The following is a 24,818-nucleotide window of genomic DNA, read 5'->3' as shown; positions in this document are numbered from 1 at the left end:
CTCCACCTTGTGCTTTGAGTCCTGGTCTCTCACTGAACCAATTCATCCAGGCTGCCTGACCAATGACCTTTTGGAGTTCTCTCTCTGCATGGACTACAATGCCTGGCTTTTTCCTGGGTGCTGGGAATCCAAACTCAGGTCCTCACGCTTGTGTGATGAGCACTATATTCACTGAGCCCTCTTCCTGGTCCTCTCCCTTAAGAAAATCAGGAAGTCTAAGTGCTTCCCACAGTTCTCTGAGATGGCCAAACAAGTGAACAGAACTCAGTGTTGGGTTGTAGGAATGTCTTTCTATAGCTGGTCATTCGGGAATGCAGGCAAAACAGCTTAGGGCTGCACCTGGACCTGGCATGGGTAAAGTACAGCGTGGGGGACTAGACCCTTGGCCTGCGGGGTCTGTTGACATTGCCGAGCAGACAGTGTAGGAACTGAATTAGATTAGAGATCTTGGGCTGGGGTGACTGAAGGATTGTTGCTGGGTGGTGACGGAAGTCTTGACACCTTTGCGATTATATAATTGATGGACTTGTGAGTGTGCACGAAGAAAACACACATGTGATCTGGTGTGTCCTCTCTGCTATTTTCTTCCACAAAGCAAGTGGGAAAAGTACAAAATGGGATGTTCTGTGAACAAATCTTTTCTTTTTGCTTTAAAAATTTTGACAATTAACAGATTAGAAAACACTAAATCTATAACATACAACCAGCAGAATAGCCATAAACTGATGCCAATCCTGTTGGTTCACTACTTTAATCCCAAATATCTGTGAGCCCAAATATCTGATCTATATAGCAAGTTCAGGCCAGCCAGGGCTACATATTAAGACCCTTTTTAAAAATAATGTTTTAAGTAAATAGATTCATAAAAGTAACAAAGGAGTTTTATAATGTTTTCAATTAAGCCACTAAACGAGAATATTTTCAACATCTCCACCTTTAAAAAGCATGACTCAAGATCATATATTATTTACTTCAAAATTCATAGCATGGTAATTCTTACATCTTTTTGAACACTTTTCACTCTTTGACATATCTTAGAACAAATTAAAAATAATTACATACCTGTCTTCAACCGTTGTTAAGTAAGCTTTCTCATTTGTGCATGTTTGGTTTGCATCAGCAAATGTTGAAGGGGTGTGTCCAATCAGGTAGCAGTAGAAACCATGCCTTTTCCAGCCCTACAAATGTCACCAAGTAACAAACAAATGAGAGATTTGTCAGGCATACTTATTAGGATATATTTTTTAAATGATTCCTTCAGGCAACATGATTTGGTAAACAGGAAAGTCTAGGGAACACAAATCAGAATGATATCAGGGGAAACAGAAACTGTTTCTGCATGAGAACAAAGAGCACAGTATGACATCGGTCTTCACATGGCAACCGGTCCTCACATGGCAAACGACTGCACTAAAGGAAGGGAAAGCTGCCCTGGATTCTGATGCATCCTCCAAGGGACACTGCTTGTGACCAGTGCCTGAAGAAACTGAACGATACAGCCTAGGATTTATTTCCCATGAGATAAACCCTGAAAATAACCTGAGGAGCTGTAACCTTAGATGTCTACTGATGTCAAAGGTAGGTGATGAACATAAAACTGTGCTGCCTAGCCAATGGAGAATGCACATCAAACCTCAGGCAACATAACTAAATGACATCTCTTGCCCACACACAAACTACTACATAAAATTATGCAAATAAAATTTTAAATTCCCAGCAAGAGTTGAGAGGAAGAGAGGAACTCTGCAGGTACAAAAAAAAAAAAAAAAAAAAAAAAAAAAAAAAAAAAAAAGCTTGTGGGTGACTAGGAATGTATCAAATGCAGACTGAGGGCTGGGGGCAGGGTCCTTCCATAGCACAGTGTTTGAGCTTCTTCTATGGCAAGAGAAAATGAAAATTCTAGCCACACACAATTAATAGGCATGTTATCTGTTTGGGGTGTTAGAGGCCAGAGAATGATATTAAGTTTCAAAATAAATGTCATCCAGGTATACCTGTAATGCCAGAACTTGGGAGATTTAGAGGTTAGATGGCAGCTTGGGCTAAATATGGCTGGACTTTGTCGAAAAACCAAAGGTGGGGAAATGTAGCTCAGTGGTGGAGTGACTAGTGTTTTCAGGACTCTAGGTCTCCTAATCCCAGCACTGGCCAGGAGGAACCAGGTGGATCCCTGGTGCTGACCAGTCACTCCAATCTGTTTAATGAGCTCCAGGCCAGGCAGAGAACTTGCCTCAAGAAGCACTGTGGGGTCATCATCAGAGATGCTTCTCATGGCAGCAGATGGAAACAGATGCAGAGACCAACTCCCCACCCCAGCCAGACGTTATGCAGAAAGAGAGTCTAAGTTGGACTTCTCCATCAAATCCCTCCCCACAGAGCTCTGGAAATCCCACAGAAGAGGAGGCAGAAAGAGTGTAAGAGCCAGAGGGGATGAAGGAGAACAAAGTCCTCTGAATCCACTAAGCGAGGCACTGTGAACTCGCAGAGACTACAGCAGCAAGGAAGGGGCCTGCACGAGTCATCACCTGGTCCTCTGCATATAGGTTTTACTGAGTATTTTCATGGGGCTCCTGAGTGTGTGGAAGAATGGGTCCCTGATTCTTGTGCCTGCTCTTGGGACTCATTCCTTTCTGTGGGTTTGCCTTGTCCCACTTTGGTATGATAGTTTTTGCTTTATTGTATTATATTGTATTTTGTCATGTTTGTTATCTCTCGGGAGCCTGTCCCTTTTTAATGAGAGACGGAAATGAAGTGGATCCGAATGGGAGGGGCATGGAGAAGAACAGTGAGGGTAGAGGGAGGGGAAATTGTATGAGAGTGGAATCTGATTTCAATAAAAGAAAAAATGGCAAAACAAAGCAAGTAAACAAAAGCCAGTGTGGAGAAACCCTTCTCATTAACGATACAGTAGGTTGCTGAATAGCCTCCTCTTGCATACACATATGCCCACAAACATGTGCACACATAAACATGCATGCATGTTCTCCCAAAAAGGAAAAAGAACGTGGAACTTCAGATCAGTGTAACAGACTTCTAGTTTTAAACTCTCAGAAAGAAGCCTGTATACCCAGGTACAAAATGTGCTTTATTATATCTCCACATGGTCTTCCCAGCTTCTTAAGGAAGTCACTATTGATGGCCAGTGTTTTGTTTTTCCCTTTTTATTCTGTGACATAAAAATACAAAAATTTAATTTTTTATGCTACCTTCACAATATTATTGATTCATGATATAGTGATGTTTCCAGTCCAGGCAGGCCAACATGTACTAAGAAATTTGACTTTGAAGTAAGAAATACACTTTTGGTCAAGTAAGTCAGGGTACTCTCAATATTTTGAGCATCTCTACAACTCTGTTGAGCCGGAGAATCCTATACTATGCATTCTTCACATTGCAGTAACCCTTGCCTTCCTTGCTTCTTTCCCTAAAACTAATCGGTTTGGACATTCATTCAACTATTCTATCTCGAGCTATGTCATACGTTTTATACTTATTACATGCAACATTAAAAGAATATTGCAAAGAGTTGACTAAATGCCATCAACTTTGAATCTGGCCACATGGATTTCTCTGAGCACTAGGTTCCTGTTCTTTCTTAATAAGACTATAATTTTCCTGTATATTTATTAGAACTTAAGAATAACTGTATTGATAAGTTATTTCCTTGATGTAGGTGGGTCTTGCCTCATCACTACATTTCCTTACTTTCTTATTACTATATAATGATTAAATTGGATTATCAGGTTGTACATATGTGGCGACTGATAGGAAATGTGTATAAAATATCAATTATATAGAAGTAATGTGTTCATTATGTCAGAAAATGGCATGACATATAATCTCTTACATGTGTATATATGATTACACAAAGACCATAAGTGTGATGGTAATGAAACAAAGTGTATCGACTTGGAGACAAGGGCCTGGATGCTAGCCTTGCCTCTGTTGATGAAAAATCTATACAGGGAGGGTGTGAGAGAGATCAGTTTGTAAAGTGATTACCTCGCAAGCATGGAGACCTGAGTTCATCCACCAAACCTACATAATATCTGAGTTTGGGATATGGCTGTAATCCCAGCGCTGGGATAGTGGAGGGACAGGTGGAGCCCTGGTGCACACTAGCCAACGAGCCTAGTCCTACTACTTGGCAAGCTCTTAGCTGGTAAGAATTTCCATCTTAAAACACACATGCATGCACACATGCACACACACACACATGCATGGGCATGCACACACACAGAGGAAGGGGGCATACACACAGGGGGGACATACACAGACACAGAAAGAGGGGGGCAGTTATACATAGTACTTGAAGAATGACACCTAAGTTGATCTCTGGCCTCCATACACACATGTGCACAAACAGCAGCACACACATGTGCATCTACATAAACATGTACACACACCAAAAGAAAATAAATGTTTATAACTTCTCTGGCTAAACTTTCTGGAATGCAAAATTAGGTTGAATTTTGATCATTGTTAAGACCCTCCCTGCATCTCTCCCAAGCTGTGATCTTTCTAATTGCTTTGTTTTTCTTTCCAGCTTATTTGTCCTACACCAAGTTACACATCATACGTTCTTGTCTTGCAGTGTTTGCTATTGGGTGATGTGACCCCAGCATCTCACTCTTGAAAACACCATTAGTTCTCACTTCGCCTTCAGTTCAGGAGAAGTGAGAAAGGACAAAAGAGGAAGATGAGCTACTCAGCAGACAGAAAAACAATAACCATATGCCTACAAAACTACGTCTGTAGTTTCTTTATGCTTTTAGAAATCATTTTCAAGATGATTTATTTCAGTCTCCTATAACTCTCTTTCTTTGTCTCTGTCTGTCTATCATCATGTGTGTGTGTCCCCATCTGTGCATGCACATGCAGGCGAGACATATACACCATGGGCTAGTGTGATTTTATTTAACCGAGTTACTCAACACAAGCTGGAGGCTAGGCAACCTGCCTCACACTGTAGTGATGTCCAGAAAAGCTTCCCCCTTGGAAGATAGTTCATCCAAAACACTTTAAGTAGGAGACTAGCCAGAGATAGCTTGCCATCAGCATGTCAGCATTCAAGATGATTCCCTGGAAATGCTTTGAACTGCCCATGGGATCACAGACTACCCATTCCTGCATAGCAACTTCTCTCGCAACCTGTCTTCATTCCATCATCCACCCCAGGCTCTTTTGGGCTTCATTTTATTCCATTTTCTTTCCAGTTCTCACAACATTCTCAATGAATCCCAGGACTTCTCCTCTCAGAGACTGCCCAAGAAAACTTCAAGAAGGACAGGTTATCGGACACAGAAAGATAGTGGATATTTACAGTTGAAACGTGGGTCTTTGATGGTAAGTAAGCACTGTGTGCCCTACAAAATAAAGCCCACTGTATCAAATGGCAAATTTAAGTCACCGTGTATGGTCTGTACTCACTTTCCGGCAGCCTGTTTCGGCCTCATCTAGGGCTGGAGCATGGGCTTGTGAGGCCATCTTACAGATGTAACCAAGTGGCTGTTCACAGGCTCTGTCTGCCCAGTATCCATCCTACAGAGCAAAAAGAAAAATAAATCGTTATCTGTTTTAGGAACTTATTACATTTGATTCCTCTGGTGCTGAATCCGGGGCCATCTGCATGCTAGCTAGGGGAAGCTAGCATCTGCAAACAAATGATAAATTCACGTCTTACATGTAAGCATTATATTTGGCTCTAACTACACAGGTGTGAAGAGATTGTAATTCTAATATAATTCTTCATCTCGAACATTCAAGTCCACTCTGTGGAAGGAGCTGAAGAAAAATCTGAAATACTTCCAGGTCCATCAAACACGATGCTCACTGGCGGTTTATATACAGCCTCCCCCTCAGTCTTGTTAAAGTTAACCAAACACATGTAACCCATCCAAGAAAACATCTTGCCCCAACAAACCAAACTTAAAAGCAAATTTGAAATTATTGCATTCTTCCTTCCTTCTCCCTGGATGATGAGGGTCCTTGGAAATCCAAGTTTCAACCTTCCACATTGTTTAAGATTCTACCATCCCTACTTCCATAGACACGTCAAGTTAAGATCGCCTTCTCTTTCTTTTAATTTGAGGATTTTTATAATTACTCATCTCTAATTCAGTACAATCCAGCTTCTAGACCAACAGCCAGAGTAACGTTTATAAACTGCAGATGTTTATCTTCTACTCTTAAGACAACATCATTGCTGTTTGTTGAGCCTCAAGGCTTCTCTGCTACCCTCTAACTCCTCAGTGTTACTCTCTGAGTGGACCACATCTACTCTACTCTCAGGATTTCAAATAACTATAATAATTTTTAAATAATAAAAATAGAAGGTAGTATTTATTAGCAACACATTTGAGCCAAGAATTGTGTATAATATATGCACAAACTTTTTAAATCTTCATTTCCACTTGGGAGATGCATACAATTATCATCCCCTTTGCAAATGAGGAAGAAAGTTAAACAGCAAGGCCCATACCTATCGTCTATTAACAACAACAAAAAATACTCATTGATTACGGCAATCCCATTTAAAACATGGAATGAATCATTTAAAACAAGGCCTGCATGCAATCTGAAAAATCAAATGTGGCCCAACAACTAGGTCTACATTTTCTACTCAGAGCTACCAGTTGAAGATGTAAACAAACTCAGAATTATTGGATAAAATAATATGCTTATACATAAATGTGTGCATATATACCATGTTCTAAATAGTACTATATACATATACACAACATGTGCACATATATGTATACAGTTCAGAATTTAGCAGAAAGACCATACTAGTCATTAGTTAATGCTACCTCTTAGCACAGTGCTTCTCAACCTTCTTAATGCTGAGACTCTTGCTAGGGTGACCCCCAACCATTAAATTATTTTCGCTGCTACTTCATAGCTATAATGTTGCTACTGTTATGAATTGTAATTGTAAATATTTGTGTTTTCTGATGATCTTAGTGACCCCTCTGAAACTCGTTTGACCCCCAAAGGAGTCACCACCATATGTTAAGAACCACTGTTTGTATCATTTATTTTATGGTTTTCTTGACTTTGCTAGACAATTGTGTAACGCTAAAGAAACTGAATCGGAATTGCACAACTTAAATGTATATCAACCACGGAATCAATCTCAACAGATAATAATCAAGGCAGAGAAAAGAGGCTTCCGGCACCATTGTCAGGCGTTGGCAGAGCGCCTCACCTTGCCCTTCATCACCACGCAGTCCTCCTGTCTGTTGTTCTCATGGCTTGGCTCTCCACGAAGCCATTTGGTAAATGTCACTGGGGTCCCATCACTCCACTCAAAGTACATTTGAATCTTTATGTCGTTTAAACCAATCCACAGCTCGTCCTGGGGGTCTACATGGGGGAAAAAACACCTAAATAGTTTATCGCTTGCCAAAAGTAAGCAGGGTATCAGAGAAGAGGGCACTAGGCCTGTCCACTCAGCAACACTCCCTTGATCTCAGAGAACTATCAGAGTAGATAATCTTCTACATGCAATAGATAGATATGGACTATATATTATGGTGTCAGTTTTAGGTTTCTCAACGTTTTCTTTCCATTGTAAATGTGACTGTACTTTTATTTACAGTAATATATTTTATGGACGTTGTAAAAATGAAATGAGGAACCCCAACCAAAGCTTGGTTATTGTTACAAATAACTTACATTCTAGAACTGCAGTACCATGTATCATGATGCATATGACGTATATACAGTATCATGTGTGGATATATTTGATATATATCTCATATATATCACTAAACTTGACTATCGCTTACTTGGTTATACTAAACCTTGTGAATATTTTAGAACAAATTTTACATAACTCCTGATTTATTGGATGTTACTATTAATAATATTATAAGTACCTCTGTAAAAGTTTAATCACTGAATTTCAAGTAAAAATTATCTAGACAGTGATAGAAATTTAAATTAAGGAGATAGGGAAGGAGAGATGACTCTAGTTGAGAGTACTGGTTGATATTCCAGAGGATTCAGTACCCAGCATCCATCTAGAGGACTGGAGGGGTGGCTCAGTGGTTAATAGCACTTGTAGCTCTTGCAGAGAACCCTTGTTCAGTTCTGAACACACACACAGTAGCTCATAACCAGCTATCGTCCCAGTTCCAGTGGATCTGATAACCTTTTCTGGCCTCTGTGGATACAAGTGGTGCACAAACATACATGCAAGAAAAACACACGTACACATAAAGTAAAATGCTAAAGAGATAGGCTGACAACTGATATTTGACACTGATTTACATAGATAAAAACATATTTGATAATTTTAATTATAAAACATTGTGTAATACACTGTACAATATTGCAAAACTAAAAAGTTCAGACTAAACTCACAACAAAGATCTAAACTGTGATCACTTTATCTCGAGGTTCTCTGGAAGGCATTATTAACTCTATGAACAGCCACGTGCCTAAGATATAAATGTCACAACAATAATGAAACAAATGGTTGAGGAGCTCAGGCTACAAAAAAACATTTCCAAATTCAAAAAGTTAGATGCTACACAATTTAATATCTGTTTAATTCAATTAACTGCAAATGGCATTGTAGTCTCTGGTTCCAGTCTTTGAATGGTAAAAGACAAGAACTTTAAAGTTATATTATAAAGATGTTTGGTAGAAATTGAAGAAAACATCCTACAAGGATTTCCCTGAGTGGCTGATTTTGTTCCTCTTAAAAGCTGTCAATCAACTTTTGGAGAAGTCTTCAAGTGGACTTCTGCCAGATGGAACAGATGTTTCCAGCATCCTGAAGCATGGGGGGTGGTGACAGGACGGGCCCCTCTTCCTTTCACTTGACTTGGCAGATCAGGAGCTTCTGAGCAGCAAATGCAGGCTGCAGAAAGACTTCACTTCAATGCCCTCAAGAACTTAGGGTGAGGACCATGTAAAGCTGCACCGTTATATGTAAGACTGTTCTATGTGTATTTGTTTTAATTTATTAGTTGACAAAGAGTTGGGCTATTTTATAGCATTCCCACATACATTTTTCTTACTAAACTGTTTCCTTTAGATTGTTTGCAATTCTACAAATACACAGACACACACACATACGTGTGTGTGTGTGTGTGTGTGTGTGTGTGTGTGTGTGTCAGGCTCCATCAACTAACGTACTGAGTAGGCCAGGCTGACTGCTCAGTGACTATCGGGGATTGGCATGTCTCCATCTGTCCACCATCAGGGCTACAGGAGGACAACCACACCCTGGCTTTATTCATTTATTTTTAGGAAACAACCAGGCATTTAAAGAATAATGAAAAAATGAAAACAAACAAACCACGTGTGTGTGTGTGTGTGTGTGTGTGTGTGTGTGTGTGTGTGTGTGTGTTTGGGTGTACGTTTCAAGTTGTTAAATCAATTTTCATAAATCAGTTAAAGAAATTGTATGAACTGGTATTTATACCCTTCATGCTCAGGCTCCAGATTATCTACTTATTTCATTTCTATGACTAATATCTAATATGACTAATTAGAGGTTCTATCTCAACTAACTAAAAAGAAGTTTTGAAAAGCTTTCATTTATAAGCAATAATCTCAATTTTCTATAACTTAACTTTTACCAGGACTATTTTGTTCTGTTAAATAAGGAAACACTGTACTGAAATATCATAAATGATATAGTTTACTTTATTTTTAGTAACTTCTTTTTTAACGTATTTATTTTTATTTTATGTGAATGAGTGTTTTGTCTCCACGGATGTCTGTATACCAGGTGCTTACAATCCCCACTAAGGGCAGAAAAAGGCATCCGATCCTCTGGAACTGGTATTACAAATGGTTGTTAGCTGCTCTCTGGGTTCTGTGAAATGAACCCAGGTCCTCTGAAAGAGTAACAACTGCTCTTAACAGCTGAGCCATCTCTGCTCCCCAGAACTCCCCCTTTCAATGTAAAGCTCTCTAACTCATTCCTTCGTCCTCAGGCTGATTTGAGATGAAGCCCTGGTCATTCAGCTTCCTGAAATAATTATGGCAATAAAAATACATGGTTCCACTGTAGCTTTGCCAAGCCATACAGAATAAGACTGGCATTCCTTTGCGTATCAACTAACCTGCTTTCTACATTGGTCCATTTGCAAGCTTCCCAATAGGTCATGATAAGATTAAGTGACTGTTACTTAGATACTCTCATTGTGATTACAATTCCATCATTTAATCCAGGCTATGTGAGCACAGAATAATTAAGACATTGTTTACATGTTGCAAGTGTTATTTGTGTGTGTGTGGGGGGGGTTATATGAGCATGCAAGTGTGCACGCTCATGAATGTAGGGCTAGAGAACACACTCAGGTGTCCTTCCTCAGGCTCCATCGACTAACGTGCTGAGTAGGCCAGGCTGACTGCTCAGTGATTATCGGGGATTGCATGTCTCCATCTGTCCACCATCAGGGTTACAGGAGGGCAACCACACCCTGGCTTTATTCGTTTATTTTTAGGAAACAACCAGGCATTTAAAGAATAATAAAAAACGAAAACAAACAAACAAACCAGAATAAGACAAAATAAATAAACAAAGGAGGAGGAGGAGAAGCCACCAAAGAGAAGCATAAGAAGCACCAGGTTTTATGCTTAACCTGGAATCCTCATCATGCTACAACCTATGGAGCGATCTCCCTCGCCCTTCCAAGCCATGGGACCACACTCAGTCAGGTGTGGCAAATATTCCCATTGGACCCTGGTGCTATGAATGATAGTGTCTTTGACATATTTCTTTGCTCCTCCTTTCTTTTTGCCTCGTGTATTTGTTAAATGTTTTTGCTTTCCCTACGCCCTGGTAACTTTTCAGGCAATGAGCGTCAGGAAGCAAGGCCCTCCACCACCCTCGTCCATTCCCTCTTGTTTTTGCTGGGTGGGAATTAGGAAGAGCTGCAGCTGATCAGCAGCCTCCACCAGTGGGAGATGAAAATAACCATCATTTAATCAGCAGGTCCTGTGTAGGGCCTGTCCTTCTGTCTCTTGGCCTGCTTTTCTTCAGACGTGATCCCACGTCATTTGGCTCATCTAGTATCTTATTTCTGGTTCTGTACATTCTCCATAGAGCCTTAACTATTTGCCTAAAATTGAGATGTATATTTCTCTCAAAAGTTTAGGATAGCACATTTGATAGTTACCCAGTTCTTACTCTGTGTGACAGACATCGCAGTAAAGAAAAGAAAATCCCAAGTGTGAGATGGTTCATTTATGCACATTTCTTGTGAGCTATAATATCGGCCTAACAAAAGCTCATACACACATAATTCCAGATTTTATGCTGTGACCAGGCTAAACACGACATCCCCAAATACAGACTTGTGGGGAAATAATATTGAAAACTACCCATAAAGAGAAAATGTTAAATTTATTAATGACAGATACACTTATTTAAATTACTATATAATCTGTGTTGGCAGACGTACCATCTACTTAAATGTATATTGTCAATCAATTACCAATTTAAACTAATTAAACTGAATATTTACATTTCGAGAGATGGGTGGCAAGGAGACAACCACAATGGGCTTAGTGTCAAGGGGAAGTTTCTCACCATATCCTAGCTGGGAAAAGATGAAGTCAAACTCCTCGATGCTGTGGATACTTGCCAGGTCACCGCCTTCCTTCCGGCAAGCTTGCAAGGCATATCTCTGGATCTTCTTCTCTTCCCTGTGGATCTTGTAGCAGTGACCTGCATATGGCCACCACTGACTAGGGCAGCCAGTGGGGACATCACTTGCTATAAGGGAAAAAGAAGTTTAGAAAGCATATGAAAGAAGTTTGTTTAAATTTGGAACAATATTTTCAGCTACCCTAGATTTAAGATATTCTATTTTATGTCTATGTAATACTTCACAACTGCAAACATAAAGATAACATTCTTCATTTTATGGCATACACATTCACAAAAGATATATGGGAAAGGAATATTCTATTTTGCTTTAAAAGGGTGATTTGGAAGTGGGGAGACATCTTTCACTTTAAAATGAAGTCTGGTGCCTTAGACCATTCAGCCATTGAAGAGAGTCTAATTGTGCTAAAGATGGTAAGGTGTGGCACTTCACAGTTGATGGCTCCTGGTGGGGGATGGGGTGTGGGAAAAGACTCAGTTATCTTTAAGGATCTGGTCACTGAGAGTTTGACCATGTTCCAATAATTATATGGACAACACAAATTGGACTTGTATTTTTTTTTCTTTTGTGAGGGAAGACACAAGGAAGGGAGGGTAGACCTGGGAGGAATGGGAAGCAAATGTGAATAGGATACAAACATTGTATGAAATTCTCAAATAATCAGTAAAAATATTGTATTAAAACTAAGTAAAAATAAAATGAAGCCAAGGGGTGATGAAATCAGCACAATGTTACTGCATGTGTGAGGTCCTAGGTTCAAATGTCAGGGCCTAAATAAATGAATAATAAAAGTGAAGACAAATGAGAACTCTATTTTTAGAATCTGTGTTTACGACAAGACTACACAACAGATCGTCTCATTTAATCTGTCCTTATCACTATCAATCCTGAACTGCACATCTGTGATACACTATTTAACAGTGGGAAGCCTGAAGACTGATCCATCCTCTAAAAAAAATTGGGATACTTCTTGTTCCCATGGACACTAAGGAGACTGCCATTCATTAGAGAAAGAGCCACAGTCCTGGTAGGAGGAAGAGCTGAAGTAGAGAGTAGGAAGGTGCGGACATGAGGGTCATCAGGGAACCTATGCAGTCATCATACCCTGAGCTGCTACTTGTGCTCTGAATTGACCCAACACCAGTTATTCACTCCCAAAAGACACCACCCATGACGGTGGCCATGAAAGCAATTTAGGTTCAGAAACTTTGGGGGCAAAACCTGAATTTGCCACAAGGGTGTTTTAAGCAAGTCATAGCATATAAATCAAAGTAGCACATAGGTTTTGTTGGGTTTTTCTTTTTTAAGCAGAAACCATAATAATACTATTAATACTAAATTAGCTATCCTCACTGTGTTCTAAACTAGGAAAGAATAGAGACCACACTTATAGAAGACAAGCCACACAGAACCATTATTATTTACGTAAATCAGCGTTAAACATTCTCATTGTTGCTACGGGAAGCTGTGGTCAAATGTCATAACCTTGATCACATGTTACAAAAACTTTAATAGTAATGAGCAATGGGGGCGCTATAGTGCAGATGACTGAAGGGAGAGACACCCTCTTCTTCTGTGGATGCTCTTGAATCTCTCATGGGTTCTGGCACACAGTTAGTGCAATGAGTGATGGTTAGGAAAAAACGAAATTATATTGGACATACAGCAGCTTCCTTTTGTAGTTTTCCAGATACCATTTGACATAATCATGATGTTGGATCGGTTTATATACACAAGTTAGCTATTAAGTGACCTCAAATGTACTGCTCACACAATGCCTAGTACCGGTCCCTTTCTTTGTCATCCTCTCATTTGGGTTGGAGTGGAGGGGATGAAACAGGGTCACCTGCCGTAACTCAGGATGGCCTTGAACTCATTTTTACCCTGCTTCAGCCTCTCCACTGCTGAGATGCCAGGTGGGCACTCCATTGCTGGATCTTGCGTCATCCTATGAATGAATGAGTCCCATTTCTCCCTAAGAGCAGAGGCTGAAGCCTTTGGGTGCACGGGCGAAATGTGAGAAATTCTAATTTGCAACACCCTAAGCTGTACTACTGCAAAACAAAAATTCATATTTAAAAACTGTCATCCCTTAGTACAATTTCAATCCTGGATACTTTCAGGGGTTGCCAAAAAGTTAAGAAATAGAAAACTTAGTGTAGTTTTGGAGCCCCCTAGTGGGATGTCTTAATTTTTCTGTCTGGGAAACAAAAATAATGGCAGTCAACGCTGAAAGTTTCGAAAACTGAACAGAGGAGCCTGAAAAGCATTTAAAAATATAGTTAGGGAGCCGGGTGGTGGTGGCGCACGCCTTTAAGCCCAGCACTCGGGAGGCAGAGGCAGGCGTATCTCTGTGAGTTCAAGGTGAGCCTAGTGTACAAGAGCTAGTTCCAGGACAGGAACCAAAAAAGCTACCGAGAAACCCTGTCTCAAAAATTAAATATATATATATATAGTTAGGGAGGCTGTCCTTGGACTCGGAGACCCACCTGCTTCTGCCTCCTGAGTGCTGGGATTACAGGTGTGGGCCATCACAGACGGAAAATGCTACAGATTTAAACCTCTGCTTACAGGGGTTTGTGTATGCAGTAGAATAATCCTCATAGCATGAAGATGGAAAGGCCAGTGTTAGTGTAGCTGAGCAAGTGAAACAGGGACTTGAATAATGCAGGTGTAATGATATGAATGAGATTTTGCAGGAAGAAGAGTTACCAACATTCATATTTTACAAAGGAGGAACTTAAAACTGATGGATTAAGCAAGAAGGCCAAATTAAAGAATTCTGCCTTCCATTCCAGGGAAACATAAAAATAACTTTTCTCCACTTCCCCAAAGTGGCGACTGCAAGTCTCTGAAGGAGAACTGTATGAACTCTTCCAAGAAAGATTTAGCCATCCCTTCTGCAACAGCAGTAGAAGAGACAAGTTGCAAGCACGATTGAGGTATCCACAGGTTTGGCCACAGTCTCTCTAGAAAGTCTGTCAAGGGGAACCGAGACCATGAACGGGGCCTCCACCCATATTCGGCAGATGTTATAAACCAGAGTCTACCACCATATTCATCAGTGATTAGGAAGCAGGGGCCCAATCTACATCCATCAGTGATCATGAACCAGGGCCTTCCACCATATCCATCAGTGAGCTTGTCTGTGTCTCTATCTACTAAAACTATAAACATGCCGACTCTCAGATGTAGCAATTCTACTTCTAGGAATACCATCTCTGCAAAATGGCATGTGCATTGGTGTGTATAAGGGTATTTGATGTCACAAAATATTAAAAGCAAATTAACAATCAAGGCTTGGGGATTGCTCGGTTGGGAAAGTGCTGTCTTTTTTAGCACAAGCTCTTGAGCTTGAGCTTCAAAATGCATGCTGAAATAAAAAGTATGTGCTTGTAATCCCAGTACTGGGGAGGTAGAGATGGGAGGATCCCTGGGGCTTACTTACTAGCCAGCCAGCCTAGCCTGCATGATAAGTTCTGGGCCAATTAGAGACCTCATTTCACAAAGAGAGGAGAGAGAGAGAGAGAGAGAGAGAGAGAGAGAGAGAGAGAGAGAAAGAGAGAAAGAGACGAGAGAGAGGAAGAGAAGAGAAGAGAAGAGAAGAGAAGAGAAGAGAAGAGAAGAGAAGAGAAGAGGGTGGAAGGAATGATTGGGAGTTATACTTTAACCTCGCACATACACACAAAGTAAATAAACAAAGTCTACTAACAAGGGACAAATCTTTCCAAGCAATGCCGATTATCCAGCCTCCCACACATACAAAATGTATGGAGAATCAACACACAAAGTGGAATGATGAACAAACTGTTGACTGACAAAACTTTAAGATGAGGACTATGTAAAAAAGCATGTTGCGATTTGTACAAAATAGAAAAAATCACTATAAATGCATTTGCCTATAAACCACAAAAGAACCAACTATGGATATACATACTCAGAAATTGTGATCTTCCAGACAATAGCCCTGGTGGTAGAAATCAAAGGTAGCAAGGGGATATCATTGCTGATCATTTGGTGCTTTTAAATTTCTAACCATGTCAATCACATTTACAAATATGCCAAAAATTCAGAAAACAGGCTTAGTTTTTTGTTGTCATAAGATACCACAACCAAAGCGACTTATAAAATAAAAAATTTACTTGGGACTTATTATTTCAGAAGATTAGAGTCATGTGGGGACCATGGCAGCAGGAAGGCAGGCATGGGACTGGGGCAGGAGTTGAGAGCTCACATAGTGAGACACAACCGTTAGGCAAAGATAGAGAATCAGCCAGTCATGACACATGCCATTAATCCCAGCAGTGGGGTAGCAGAGGTGAGTGGAACTCTGTGAGTTCGAGACCAGTCTGGTCTACAGAGAGAGTTCCAGGACATCCAGAACTGTTATACAGAGAAACCCTGTCTTAAAAAAAAAAATAGGGAGACCCTGGGAATGGCTCAGTCTATTAAAATATCAAAGCCTACCCCGAGTGACACCTCCTCCAATAAGGCTTTATTAACAAGGACTTATCTCCTAATTCTTCCCAAAGGGTTCCACCAATTGTGGGGACTGGGTATTCAAAACTTTATGCCTATAAAGGCCATTCATATTCAAACTACCACATGGGCCATCAAGTTTCCCAAGCAGAATAACTAAATAAACCCACGTAAAGCTGAGTCATCCTTCCAAATAACTGGAGTGATGAAATAGTCTTGTCTTTCAATACTTTGAAAGGATAAGCCATTGCTGCCTTAGCAGATGAACTCTTCTATAGAATTATAAAACCACACATTATTTACTGTTCAGCTGGAGCCTAGCCTGTATACAATGCTTAGTGACTATTTTATTTTGGAGTCATTTATCCCATTGTGTAAAGATTTCAAAGTAAGATGCTACACTTAACCCAACTTTACCTGTGTGTCCAGAATAAGGTCATTCCTTCCAGATATTTATTTACTAGCTTTAATTCCAGTTTTGTCAGGTATACAGGGGGTATATAGCCTATTAATTTATCTTTCCTCTTCTAGAACATGGGAAAAGAATACCTACTTTACAGGGATAGAGAGACAAAAATTCTTATATATATATCAAAAGTTTTACACAATGTTCAAATACTTCTTTATAAAGAAACATTAGCAGATGGTAGCAACAACCAAAGAAAAGGACTTTTGAACACAACATTATGTGAACACCAACAAACTCTCTAGGATCATTTCATGCAATTTTAATTGAGTTGCAGTTTCATTTATCTTCAAGTTCTATTATTATATACATTTTGATAAAAGAGATCCACTTACCTGAGGGAATAATAAATGGGTTCAGAGTATTGTTGCCCTTTTTACAAATGTAGCCCAGTTTCTGCACACATTCCAGATTCTCCCACTTCGCATTTTTTCCAGGGTTTAGTGACACGCAGCTCTTTCCTGGTTCTGATGATGGACTTCCTTCAAGCAAACGACAGAGTTAGAGTGGGACGACTGGAGTTCTCCTAAGTGGATGGCTTCCACCTCCCCTGTCACCACGCTTTAAGCTGTCGTCCTTGGGATTAAATGGATCCCATCCTGTCTTTTGCTACACATTCACAAATGAGTATTTACTGAGTGCAGAGCAAAAGACATGGTGGGTATCTATTTGGTTTCTTATTGCTGGCTTATTCCAAGACTTAAGATGTTGATTACACACTAGCATGCTTTGAAATAACCAACCTCAACAATGGACAGCATTAGACCTTAAACTTTAAACAGCCGTGATGATGGATGATATTCTGTGTCACACAGGACCTAATGAGAGGAATGTATGCTGCTCCAAATGACCTCTGTCAGAGAGACTCCAAAGTGAATACACAATGCGAGGGATAAACACAATGGTAAAGAGATCTGGAAGCCAATGTTCCACACTCCCAGGGCTAAGATGCATTTAGTTGAACTCAATAATGAAAATCTTTGGAGCTATCTCCTCATCTGTTTCATACAGGAAGTCACTTAAAGAACCAGACTGGGTTGACATCTACTGCAGTAGATACATGCATCCACCTCTTTATCCTCCGATGTATAATTTATTTACTGCAATGGATACATGCATCCATCCCTACAACCTCTGATGTATAATTTATCTACTGTAATGGATACATGTATTCATCCCTACATCCTCTGATAGAACATTTATCTACTTCAGTGGATACATGCATCCAACCCTACATCCTCTTGTATCATTTTAACCCCAGTGTTCCATAACTAACTTCATCTCATTCCTGAAGTCTGGCAAATGAGCTACATACATTCTGTCAGTACCTTAATTTTGTGACCTTTGATAACTATTTATCATGCACCTAAATTTCAGTCTCCCAAAAAGAAAATCATGTCACCTGAACTTGGAAGTCTTTAGCAGAAACATTTTGCAGGTTGTATAAATATTATATAAAGGAAAATACTATTAGCAATAAGTAAAAAGAATTTTTTTAAAGCCGTTGATAACATGACAAAGATAACAGAAAAGTAAAGCTCACAGAGTTGGTGTTAGTACTAGGAAAAAAATATTCCAGGAGACAATAGCACATTTAATAAATACTACTCTTAACTAATGTATTTGTTAGTAAATCACACTATATATTCATCTATTAAAGCAATACCACTGCCAACCTTGAGATAATATTGTTCTTTATTGATCACATGGCTATTATATAGTTGAATTTATATTTCTTCATCATTCACATAAAATATTCTTGATTGAAATAAAAATATAGCTTAGTAATACTCTCATTGGAAAGAAACAAAGACTAGTTTTGAAACTTTTCCATCTCTGGGTAGTAGCATGTGTTGTTAGAAGCTACCAGAGGGCTATTAAGTGTGAGTCCAACCTCTCTAACTCCAGCTCACTACCAAGCCTGGTTTATGGTAGAAGAGTGCAGTTAATGATTAGTGATGTCTGCCATGGAGCAGGAAAGGGGAGGAGGAATGTATTAATCTTGTGTTTATCAGCTTCCCGCTTACCTGCTCTTCTCCACACAACCCTACTCTCAACCAGTTTTTTTTTTATAGCCCAGGTTATCTCAAACAGTTGATCCTTGTGTTTCTGCCTCCTGAGTGTTAGGATCAGCCACAAATGTGCACTGCCATGCCTAAAGTCACAATTCTTTTTTTAGTCTGAACCACTAAATGCCCTTTTAAAGCATTAGGCTTAAAAATATTAAACTTTCTCATATCTTGACTTACTAATTTTTTTTTGTGGGGGGAATAGGGTTTCTCTGTAGCTTTGGAGCCTGTCCTGGAACTAGTTCTTGTAGACCAGGCTGGCCTCAAACTCACAGAGATCTGCCTGCCTTTGCCTCCTGAGTGCGGGGATTAAAGGCATGAGCCACCACTGCCCAGCTTCTTGACTTACTTTATAAAAATTGAATAAATAGTGTTTTATTTTTTAAAGTACTTAAACAATTGCCAACTTTTGTGTTCTTTCAACTTGTATGTTTCAACAACATGGAAGAGAGCCATTTACTCTGTTTTCTAACTTCCAAATAATCAGAAAGTTGCTGGAGTATCTACTAACTCTCATTTTTACAATCAAATTGTGTATTGTTAAGAAAAGTACTCATAAATGTTTATGCTAGTGTAGAATTTTAATGTTTACACTAGTGTAGAATTTTATAATCTGTGGCTGAGATAGTATTTTTAATTAGAGAATATTCTATTACAAACAGCACAAAATAGTATCACTGTAGACTTTAAGATCATGTCATTTAAAAAATATCTCATGACCCTAGATATGAGAAATTCACCAACCCAAAATATTCAGTTCTCTTAGATTCATAATGTGTATTTGCGGATAATTGTAGAAGCAAACATATGCTCATATTCAGGCCTCAAATCACAGAGCTGAAATCCCAGATACTCAGAAGGCTGAGGAAGAAGGATCCCAAGTTCAAGGTCTTTCTGGGCTAGAGTAAATTTGAGACCGGTCTATGTAATGCAGTGAGACTGTCCCAAAATTAAGAGTTTATGGAGGACTGAGGACATAGCTTAGTGCTTGTCTAATGTACACAAGGCCCTAGGTTCTGTCCTTAGTATGCACTCAAATGTGTAAAATCATTGATGTCTATGCAGCATTATAGATATTAGAAATATATGTATCTTTGGTATGAGAGAATTGTCTGTATTCTGTCAATCATGTTTTAAATAAATGCTAATTGGCCAGGCAGGAAGTATAGGGTCAACCAGACAGGAAGTAGAGGTGGGGCGATAAGAACAGAAGAATTCTGGGAAGGGAGAAGCCCATTCCTCCCACTCCTGCCCAGACCACCGAAGAAGCAAGATGTAGGTAAGCTACCTGGCTGAGAGAGGTACTGAGCCATGTGGCTAACACAGATAAGAATAACGGGTTAATATAAGTTACAAAAGTTAACAGAAGCCTGAGCTAATGGGCCAATCAGTTTTATAACGCATGGAGATCTCTGTGTGATTTTCTCTGGGACTTGCCGCCTGTGGGGTACCAGGAGGGACAGCCCATCATGTTACATATCGTATATATAACCACTTCTAAATTTTAAAAATTTTGGTAGGATAAGAGAGTCACAAAACCCAGAGGAGACAATGGTCATACAAAAAGTTGAAATCACTTAGTCAGCCTTAATAATAGTTTGGTAATCTTTTCAAGGACAATGACAAAGTTAATATAACACAAAATACATATTAATAGTAACAATTCTATTATCTTTAACCTTACTTAAGAATGGTTATAAAATGATGTGAGATTTCCCTTTGTACATTGTGATTACCATTAATGAATAAAGAACTGCTTTGTGCCTCAGCCTCTCCAATAATAAAACATACTTTTGAATGTAAGAACTAAACAAATCCAAGCTATGTGGAAAGAGTAGACATCAAACAGAAATTCACATTGAGCGTTGTGATTATCCTGGGAAACAAGTCCTTACCCTTGGAAGCTGGTCCTGTGTGAACTTTCACCTTTAGAATATTCAAATCCAGGTTGCAAATGTCAAAGCATGGTGAGAAATGGGCTATGTTTCATTAAAACTCTTTGAAATATATGTGTAAGGTGAGAAAGGTCTTTAAGATACCCAATGATCCCATTCAACTAGTAACACTCAAGCAGGTTTAACCTTACCTGGTAGCCAGTTCAAATACCGGAACGGGCTGCCTCCACTCCACTGCCAACCACTGCTGAAACTCAGGCTGTTGAGTCCAATCCAGAGTCCTGAGCTCAAGGAACTAGTCAATCCTACACGCAAAAAGCAAACGCAAACACAAATCAGACATTCAGAAATGACAATGAAATTAAGTCCATAATTAAATATGTTAAGCAAAAATGTGAGAGAAGGTGCTGGAGAAATGGCTCAGTGGTTAAGAGCACATATGACTCTTCCAGAGGACCCTTAGTTAGGTTCCCAGCATCAGTGTTGGGTGGCTTACAACCATCGTAACTCCAGTTCCACAGAATCCAATATCCAATACCTCTGGCCTCCAAGTGCACTTGCTTGCACGCACATGCACACACACACACACACACTGATAACAGTAATAATAATAATAACAATAAATCTGTTTTGTAAATGTGAGGGAAGTAGTGATTAACATAGCTAAAACTTTTTCTAATAATCTAAAACAGAGCCATGGCCTTCACTGACAGGTGAAGAAACAGGCAGGAGTATTATGAAAAGCTCATAGGGCCCTGGCTAAGGTTTCCACACTAATCTTAATCACTGGATACTCTCTTGGGGCTAATACAAGTTCTTCTTGTGGGGACATTATTATGTTAACTCTTATGAAATAATGACTTTCTTACAGCCCTTGAGAGTAAAGGTAAGATTTGTTTTTATAAAATAAACAAAGCTTTTCTATAACAGAAAATTTTTACTAAATACTTTGACCTACATTGTCATAACTCATCACCTCAACTTTGTATTTCAGAACCTATTTTGAGAATTTTATGATGTCTAAAATCAATTTAGCTACTTTATAAATGGTTATTAAGCTGAAAAACAATGCTTATGCCAACACTAAAACAGCAGTGTTTTAGTTAGGTGGATAATAAATAATAATTATAGTGGTTTAGTCTACTGAATCCTAATATGGAAATAAAACTAAAAATGCCACATGGACTAGCTAAAGCAAATATTTCAACCTCTTACTGTTTGTATCTTTTTAAAAAATCAAAAGTAGGAATTTTCTAATCCCTCTAAATTTTTTTAGTTAATGGAAAATAATTTTTAAACCTATGCTTTGATTTAGGTTTAAAAACACTCAAATCTGTATACATGTTAGAAACAAATTTTCCAGTTTACGCTCACTGGTACCTGTGGGATATTTTCCTCAGTAACACCTTTAGCGGTGAGAGCTAGCAGTTAAGCACTTACAATATTGAGAGCCTCATATTTGCCCATTTGTTTCAAAGGCTAAAAACAATACAGAAGAGGAGGCAGCAAGAATGTAAGAGCGGCGGACGGGGAGATGAGCGGCAGGAAGAAGGCCTCTGAACACAGAACAGCCATTGCACCTATGAGCACACTAGGAAGACCAGGCTGATCTCATTTCAATGTCACAGAATCTGCTGCCTCTACTTGCCAAGTACCGGGATGAAAGGTATATGATGCCATGCCCAGATCTTCTTATGACTTTTTAATATGAACTAATATGAGAAAAATGGAAAAAATTAAATACTGATACAGAAATTTCAAAGACAACTAATTCAAATTCACTTATTTTTTTTATGTGTATAGGTATTTGGCCTGTATGCTATCTGTGCACACATGTATTCCTGACCTCCAGGGAGGCCAGAAGAAGGTCACTGGGACTGGAGATTTGGCTGTGAACCACTATGTGGTTTCTAGAATTGAAATTACATATTATTCTCCAGAAATGCAGCTGGTCATCTTATCTGCTGAGCCATCACTCCAGCCCTCATTTATTCTTTCTCAGACATTCTAGAAGGAAAGGATTGGGGAGCTAGGGTGGCTTTCTGAAGTGTATTGTATCTGGGGAAGTATCTAGTCCAGTTCTCTCATGGGACAGCCAGGACAAACAAAGATGGACAGGCTAAACACCTTGCTGAGGGTTATGGAGCAGTAGTAGGGGTCAGAACCAGAACCCAGGGTTCCGTTGAGTATTTCCAATGAATTTAGTCACCTTAAACTTAAACTTCCAGGAACTAGACAGGTAGCACAGTGATTAACAGCACTTGTTGTTCTTTCAGAGGACCAAGGTTCAGTTCCCAGCACCCACGTGTAACTCCAGTTCCAGGGGATCAGATGCCTTCTTCTGATTTCCATGGGCATTCGACACATTGATGAACATACAGGCAAAATACTCATAAACAGAAAGCAAAATAATAAATCTAAAACCAAAATGTTCACATAAATTTCCCTGTAAATAATTTCAAGTACTAGCAAGGTACCTTACACAAAGAACAATGGGCCAAGTAGGTGTTTCTGGTCAGCGACCTTGCTCCTGACGGTTTTCAGCATCCTGTTCCTTGTTACATGGCATTTACCAATAACTCTTGGCTAGGTTTTCAATGTTAAAATTTTACTCCAAATTATGAAATTATTTATTTAAAGACTTGCTAAGAAAACTGTCATCAATATGGGAAGGTATCACTTAATTGTAGAGCCATGTGATAAATATCAAATATTCTTCATTAAAACAGATGGTGAATTTGTGTTATGCCAACTTTATACTTATCTGTGCCACAATTAACTCCTTTACTTTATTGTTTTTATATATTACTGAAATTATTTGGAGTAATATATAATCCCTTTAGGATGAATAAGAAATAAGCTAAAAATCATTGCCTCACCTTCATGCAAGAGAAAACATATCTCTAGACTGTGCTAAAAACATTAAGGGATCAATACTGCATTGATACTATCACTTATATTAAGACAGTTATTGCTGAATGTTATATTTTCACAAATTCTAAAATAATAAGTTTATACTAACTTGAATAATTATCACTCCCCTATTTCCGGAGGAATATAGGGAAACACTTTATAAAAGTACCATTTCAAGTTGAACACGTTTGTGCATGTCTATATAACCCCAGCACTCGGGATGCTGAACCAAGCAGTATCAAGAGTTAGAGGCTTAAAGGCAAGACCCAACTAGTAGCATTTCAAAGTGTTAAATATAACTTACAAAAGGTAAGTGCTCTAGAAGTTTAAAAATAATTACCAACCAAGGAGTTAGGAGCATGATAGTACATGCTTGTAATTCTAGCACTCTAGGGGCTGAAGCTACACACGGAGGATCGTTGTATGTTTGAGACCAGGTAGTAAGTACCAGGCCAGCCAGGACTACATAACAAGAGTCTGTCTCAAAAGAAAAAAGTAAAAGTGGTTTTTCAAGAGTGTGCTTTTGTATCAGGTTTGAGTTAAATCACCAGGTCCAGCACTATGAGAAATGACAGCAGATGTTTAAGGAAGTCACCTTCTGGCTGCCCCATAACCCATACCCTGTACCCCATACCCCATCAACTCCATGGGGCCTCTGAGCTTGAGAACCAAATCAATACTTTTAAAATTAGGTCTACAAGATAGTTATGTGCCAAGTAAGTACACGTGATGGCTATCATTTCCATGACTGCTAGCAGCTACATGTTGAATTTAGATTAGCTATAGAGTGATTTGGGAACAAAATTCAAGTCCTCTACTAAGAGTGTCCTTTTAAAGTCTGACATCTGTGATGATCCGTCCTCAGCACAGGAGAAAAAAAGGAAGCACGCTGGGAGCAGATGAGCATCAAGCACTCAGGCATATGTGTAATTTTGTAAAAAATTTTTATTCAGACCAAGAAGTTTTATTCTAGCTATACAAAGCATCAGTTATCAATTCCAAAGGATTCCTTTTTTATTTCGGGTGTATGCATCATATAATAACGTACTTTGAAGTCTGCTTTAGAACTTAGGTATGATAGAGACTTCCATTATTACACTAGTATTTTAATTTCACTCTCCACACGTATATACCATTTATTTTCAGGCAATACCATAGGAAATCAGTTCACACACACACACTTTCACACACAAGTCTGGTAACAAGCCAAATTTTACTTCATTCATCTCCTTTCAATTCTGTGAATGATCATTCAAACTACACATAGTTAGGAATCAGGTTTAGGAATTGAGGATTAAATGGAGCATCCTAACTCTGGGGAGAAGTTGAAGTGAAGAAGATAGAATGGCCATGGTCCATGTGC

General features: G+C 39.1%; 1 protein-coding gene across 1 annotated transcript in view; it reads right to left on the bottom strand.

The window, feature by feature from the left end:
• The window catches only part of Mrc1 (mannose receptor C-type 1), an 88,949-nt gene that overhangs the window by 39,809 nt on the left and 24,322 nt on the right, over positions 1-24,818 (bottom strand). Inside the window, exons 5-10 of the mRNA XM_041630836.1 lie at positions 20,734-20,847; positions 16,914-17,060; positions 11,555-11,740; positions 7,208-7,365; positions 5,431-5,541; positions 1,063-1,178 (exon numbers count right to left, since the gene is read on the bottom strand). Of these exons, the coding sequence (XP_041486770.1) occupies positions 1,063-1,178; positions 5,431-5,541; positions 7,208-7,365; positions 11,555-11,740; positions 16,914-17,060; positions 20,734-20,847 (832 nt within the window). The remainder of the gene's footprint in view (positions 1-1,062; positions 1,179-5,430; positions 5,542-7,207; positions 7,366-11,554; positions 11,741-16,913; positions 17,061-20,733; positions 20,848-24,818) is intronic.

The sequence above is a fragment of the Microtus oregoni genome, unplaced genomic scaffold, assembly GCF_018167655.1.
Source record: "Microtus oregoni isolate MIOR12 unplaced genomic scaffold, Mior012 000035F_ref0000213, whole genome shotgun sequence".
Lineage (NCBI taxonomy): Eukaryota > Metazoa > Chordata > Mammalia > Rodentia > Cricetidae > Microtus > Microtus oregoni.
Note: the sequence above shows the minus strand (reverse complement) of the source record. Positions and strands in the feature narration are given on the sequence as shown.